The 6646-nt window shown below is 43.7% G+C and overlaps 1 protein-coding gene across 1 annotated transcript; it reads left to right on the top strand.

The window, feature by feature from the left end:
• The first annotated feature begins 5199 nt into the window (after positions 1-5199).
• Positions 5200-5610, top strand: LOC142452347 (T-cell leukemia/lymphoma protein 1A-like). The gene has a single exon (XM_075553726.1). The coding sequence runs from the start codon at positions 5200-5202 to the stop codon at positions 5608-5610; it is 411 nt and encodes a 136-aa protein (XP_075409841.1).
• The last annotated feature ends 1036 nt before the right edge of the window (positions 5611-6646 follow it).

Below are 6646 nucleotides of genomic sequence, written 5' to 3'. Positions count from 1 at the left end.
CTTATACCTGGTCCCTTGGCACCTCGTGATCGCACTGGCCGGTGTGCTTCTTCCATGTGGGCTTTTTTGCTTCTGAGCTTGATGGCCGCTTGTTCACCTTCAAGCCTTTAAGACCCCAGACACTATCTCTTTTGATAGCCGGGCACCATCAGCTTTCTTCACCACATTTGCTTATGCACCCATTTGTCTTCAGCGATCCTATCATGGAGGTGTGCAGCCAATGATATGATTTTTTGCTCTTTGATGCCTGGTAACTGATCCCTTTGGGACCACTCGATCACACAGGCTGGTGTGTTCTTCCATGTGGACTCTGTTGCCTCTGAGCTAGATGGCCGCTTGTCTATCTTCAAGCCTTCAAGACCCCAGTCACTATCTCTTTTGATAGCCGGGCACCATCAGCTTTCTTCACCACATTTACTTGTTCACCCACTTTGGCTCCAGCCGTTGTGTCGGGAGAGTGAGCATCATAGAGTTCCAATTCAATAAAAGAAGGTATTCATGCATTGAGGGAGTGTTTGAGTAGAGGCCCAAGGTCCTTCCACCACCTTAATACTTGACCTATAAATATAGACACATAGATCTATTTTCCCATCCTCCTATATATATTTGCATGTACATGTCTTTGTCTAGACCTCCATGAATGCCCTTTGACTCCTAGCTCTTTCCTCCATCTCCCTTGACTTTCCTCCTGCCCTACTACCATGCTTCATCGCCACCTGGGTTAGAGTATACCTCTTCTCTAAGCAACCTTACCCTTGATCATTTCCCACCATGCCTGCCACTCCCCCTTCTCTACCATTTGGGGTCCCATCTTTTTCCCTTGTCCCTGGGTTTGTTTAACACCACTTCCTTACCCCCCCTACCCCCCCACACCAAGTCCCCCCGGAACTGTCAGTCCCGTTGTTTTTCCTCCAGATAGTTCATCCAGCCTGTCCTATTCAGACAGACCTGATCAGTGAGATATTTTTAATTTAAAGTTTAATCAAACAAATACTCATTGAGTGTCTTGCATGTGCTTGGCACTCTGGATACATTGATGAACAAGACAGGCATAAATCTTGTCCTTATAATTTTATTTATTTGTAATGTTAGTAAGTGGAGACCTTCTTACCATAATAAAGTTACCATAATAAAGAAAGATAGGTACGATAATTCCAAATCTTGATTTGAGTTGTTGGGAATGTGGCTAACTGGCACTAAATTTCCATTCCTACTTCCTTAGAATATCTCTTCCTTTTCTGCATACCCTGAGAAGTCGTCATTATTCTTCCCAGGATCCCTGTTGTTAGGAATTAGATGTTGGCAATTAAATGTTAAGAATTTGACTTTATCAATTAAACTCCTACTGAGGAGTTTTGTTTCAAATGCAATGGAACTCCACTGAAGGATTTTAAACAGTAGTCTAACTTTCATAACCTTAAAAAAGGTTTACGTCTCTGGATGGGCTAAATCCATTGACTCTGATTAGATTCCTACGCTTAGGGACTTTTATGGGACAGGATAGAACTACCCCATAGGATCCCAAGGCTGAATCTCTGACCTGTCCGTTCGCAATCCAATGCTTAACCATTCAACTCAAAGTGTTACCATTGAGTGATTCCTATATCTACCTCACAGGACAGGCTATAACTGCCCCTGTGGGTTTCTGAGACTGCAATTCCTTACAGGATTAGAAATAGAAGTAACTGGTGGTTTCAAACTGCTGACCTTGTGTAGCAGTTACATAATCTCCTGTTAAATTGAGTGAAGGGGTGGAGTCTAGCCTGTCAATCAGGTCATAGGCAATGATACCACTGTATGGACATGGCCTTCTCTTGATGATGTTGGGAACTCCTGTCCTTCTCCCTGGAGGTGGGACACACACTCTCGCTCGGCTTCACAATCCTGTTGGCAAGCCACATGACGTTATACTAATGGAAGCCAGAGCCATGGAGCTGGAGAAGCCACGTGGAGACCCACACCAGCACTAAGATACTTCCACCACCACCGGATTCACAAGACTTTCCACCCACTTGCCTGTCATCTTCCTGCATTCAGAATCATTGCATGTGTTGTATGTGTCTGAAGAATAATTTACAGACTGGTATCAGGCATATAGACTAATTTTGGATTTATGGACTTGATTTGGCCTGGGCTGGGCTATTTTCTTAATATTCAATTAATCATTGATATAAAGCTCTCAGGTTCTGACTGACCAGAAAAAAGAGCATTGAGTGGAAACATGCCATGCTTTGAAAGAACAGCTTCTAAGTGACCAAGATGTTTTTCCCAAGGTCATTACTGGTGACAAGACATGGTACGATTCTCAAGACCCCAAAAGCAAACATCAATAAAGCCAGTGGAAGAAGCCACTATTGCCACCTCATCCAAAAAAACTTGCCAAAGGAAATCAAAGGTCAAGACGATGGTTGCTTTACTTTTTGATGTGAGGAGGGAGAGTGCATTTGGAGCTCATTCCACAAGGTCAGACTGTTAATCAAGTTTTTAGTTTAGATGTTCTAAAAAGACTGTGTAACAGTGTGGGACGACAAAAAAATGTGGCAGATGGGGGACTGGTTTTGCCACCACAATAAAGCACCTGCTCATGTAGCCATCTCAGTACACCAGTTTTTGGCAAAAAAACAACAAACCCCAAAGCAGCATGGCCTCGCTCTGTACGACTTCTTTTGGTTTCCCAAAATGCAGAGGGACATGGAAAGACAGCAATTTGATGACATAGAAGAGGTGAAGAAAAATACGAGGGGAGGTGCTGTCAGCCATCCAAACGGAAGAGTTTGAAAAATGTTTTCAAGAATGGAATTGCAGATTTGACAAAATTATTAAGTGTAATGGAGAGTACTTTGAAGGTCATAAGGTTGTTTTGTAAAAAAAACCCCAAAAACATAGCTTAAAAAAACAATCCTGGTTTTATTTGGGTATCCCTTCATTTGCTCATGGATGGGAAGGCTTAATCACCCAAAGTGATCTAGTCAATTCATATTCTTTAAAGAGATGGAAAGTCACTAACTTTATATATAAAGGAAGAATATCTTGAATAATCAAAAACAATACTGAAGAAGAGCAAAAGAGGAGGCCTTTTACTTCCTAATCTCAGAAACTACATCCAACCACAGCATTACATTCATATAAACGAATATAGCAGAACCAAGAGCCCGGAAGTAAATCCATATATCTACAATCAACTTTCCTTCAACAAACTGCCCAAATCCATTAAATGAGCATGAGATATTATCTTTAACAAATTGTTCTAACCAATATCCATTTATAGAAAAATAAAACAGGATTGATATCTATCTAATATCATATACAAAACTAAAATAAAATGTATCAAAGACTTAAATGTAAAACCTAAAAGTACAAAGATTATGGAAGAAAAATAAGTGCCACCTTATGGACCCTGGTTAATGGCATATGTAGTATATCAAACTTAACAAAAAATTCACAGACAACAAATAAGTGAGGTGACTGGGAACTCCTAAAAATTAAACCTTTATGTGCACCACAATACTTCAACAAAATACATCAACAGCAGCGACAAAAAGACCAACAATCCATTTTAAAATGTGTCAGAGGACATGAATACACACTTCACCCAAAAGACATTCAAGCAGCCAACAAATCCATGATAGACTTCAGGGTCATTAGTGAAAGGAAGATCAAAGCAACAAAGAGCTATCACCTCACCCTGAAGAACAATAGCAATGATTAGAAGTAAAAGGCTGCAAATGCTGACAGGTGTGTGTGGAGATTGTCAAGCACGCATATTGCTGGTGGGATTGTAAAATACTACAACCATTATGGAAAACAGAAGTCTGCTTCCTTAAAAAGGCTTGCCATAGTGATACCATGTGATCCAGCAATTCCACTAATAGGTACCTATCTTAGTGAACTAGGGGCTGAGTAGTGAAATACAGAGATATGCACACCTATGTTCTTCAGAGCATTGTTGATGACAGCAAAGAGATGGAAGCAAAGTATGCACCCATGAATGGGTGAATTAATAAGCAAATTATGATACATACACACAATAGAATGCTATGAAACATTAAAGAATACAGTGACTCTCTGAAGCACTGAAAGGTCAGCAGTTCACAACCATCAGCCACTTTGCAGGAGAAAGATGGGCTTTCTACTCCTGTAAGACTTACAGTCTTGGAAACTCAACTCACAGGGGTAGTTCCACCCTGTCCAATAAGGTCTCTGTAATTGGCATTGACTCAGTGGCCTTACATGAAAGTGCATTTTACTGAGTGAAACAAGTCAGCCATAAAGGAACAAATATTGCATGAGACTAGTTAGGAAGATATGTAAACTGAATAGGTATGGGTTGACATATGGGCATACACCCATTAGTACATATAAGTTTGGTTGGAATATTTCTATATACACATTTGTATGTGGTACAAATATATTCAGGTATACATAGTGAGTTTACAGGGAGCACACTTATGCAAACTTCTTAGCCATAGCCAAGCTCCTTGAATTACTGAGTCACTCGGCATGAAAGACTGAGACCACTGTCTCAGGGAACCTCTAGGTCCCCTGGCATCACATAGTCCATAAAGATGATGTTCTACATCCTTTTGCAGGGAGAAGTGACTAGGGTTTTCAAAGCTTGTGAGCAGCTGCCTAGCATACAACTATTGATCTCGTCTCACTCAGAACAAAGAAGAATGAAAGAAATCAAAACTTCTGGGAAACTATTAGTCCAAAGGACAAAGGCACCTCACAAATTATAGCCTTAGACTAGTCTGAGACCAGAAAAACTGGATAGTGCCTGGTTGCCACAACCCACTGCTCTGAGCAGGGACACAATCCTAAATCTTGGTTAGAATGAGATTACAACAGAAGGTCCTGTATAGAGGAGCAGAATATTGTAGAACGAAATTCAAAATCATAAAAGAACAGCTTACTTGGTTGATTGAGACTGGTGGATCACCTGAGACTAGGGCCTTTAGAGACCCTTCAAACCTCAAACTGAAGCCACTTCCAGAGGTCACCTTTTTAGCTAAGCAATAGACAGTCTATATAGTGAATAATATCACTCTCAAGGATTATTTTCTCTAGGACAATCCACCACGCAGACCAAAAAGGCAGCTTTTGCTCTATAACCAGGTTCAGAAGATAGACAGGAAGGGTCACGAAGGATGGGCGGGGTGTGCTGTGACATCAAAGAGATTGTACCTAACAAAATGCGGAATGGGGGCAGCCAGTAGCTTCTGGGCGCCCTCTTTGTCTTTTGTCTTCCTTGAGGACTCAGGATCCATGAGCGCCTCCCTACTTGCGGAGGAGTGTTCTTCGCTCCCTCTCCCGGATCGTCTGTGGATGTGGGATAAGAAAGTGTATACGGATGAGAACCAACGCCCCTGGCTGCCCACGATCATTCAGAGGGAGAATGACTTCCAAGTGGTGATGCATCAAGAGGATGTCACCCTGGGGGAGCCGCTGAGGCCCAGCCAGATCCAGCAGCGGGAGCTGCCTCTGATGTGGCAGCTCTACCCTGGACAGCAGTACTGGGACTCTGATTCACATTACTGGTACATAGTATACCATGTGATGCAAAGTGGCAAGCAGAGGCTGGTTTTCAAGAAGTTGCCAGAGGAGGACTAGCAGGAGTGGCCTGGTTTCCCAGTGCCATCACCTCTCACTCTGTGAACCTGATTCCTGCTGACCTTCCGGGAAGATGTCTGTTCACGTTCCCCCTTTGCTGACAGCTCTCATGCTGGCTGTGACACATCGGGTCTGGGAGGGAGTGAGTGATGGAGGATGAACAGCTGTGCTATGGGGAGGGGGGTCAAGGTGGTGTCAGACTCAAGTTGGTGTGACCCTTCTCCTACCTCCCCCCTCCACCCTCCACACCCCCTACACACAGCACTGCCTGGTAGCCAGGTACCACCCGGGAGGACTTCCTTTGTATTGACTTTCTTCAGGGCCAGCTCTGCTTGGTTTTGTGTTCCCAACAGGGTGATGGCCTTGGCCTCCCCCCACCCCCTCCATCCCCTTCTCCGACCTCACAGAAACAGTGGCAACACCTAATCCAGGACTTCAGCCCATGTGTGCCCTGGACCCAGCATTTTCCAGTACAACTCAGGGGAGGGTCAGGGAGGAGCCCGGATCAAGCGCGTCCTGGTCAGCAGCCCCAGAGGTCACTGGGCCAGACAGGCAAGCATGTGGAGCTCAGGCTGCCTACCTGTTGACTGGACTGGTTCCAGGCTGGACACACCACGGGGGATGGGGGGTGGGGGGTTGTGAGATGGCATGCAGAGTGGGCACTTTGTAACGTTGATTAAATATAAGATAGTTCAAAAAATGCTGAATGGGGAACTAATTTGCTCTGAAGTTTTCACCCACAGAAAAATAAGATGTCCGTATAAATAAATAAAATCTCACAGCTAAAACAAACAAAACACCTATGAACAAATGCTGTCTTTGTTAGGCGTCATGGAGTTGGTTCTAACCCATGCTGACCTGATGCACAACAGGACAAAACACTGCCAGGTCTTGCACCATCTTCACAATTGTGCCTGTACCCTGAACCCATTGCTGCAGCCTCAGTCTCAGTCCATCTCCTTGAAGACCTTCCTCTCCTTGGCTGCCCTCTCTGCTTTACCTAACATGATGTCCTTTGCAGAGACTAGTCTCTCCT

This window comes from Tenrec ecaudatus, chromosome 7 (assembly GCF_050624435.1).
Source record: "Tenrec ecaudatus isolate mTenEca1 chromosome 7, mTenEca1.hap1, whole genome shotgun sequence".
NCBI classification, from domain to species: Eukaryota; Metazoa; Chordata; class Mammalia; order Afrosoricida; family Tenrecidae; genus Tenrec; species Tenrec ecaudatus.
Note: the sequence above shows the minus strand (reverse complement) of the source record. Positions and strands in the feature narration are given on the sequence as shown.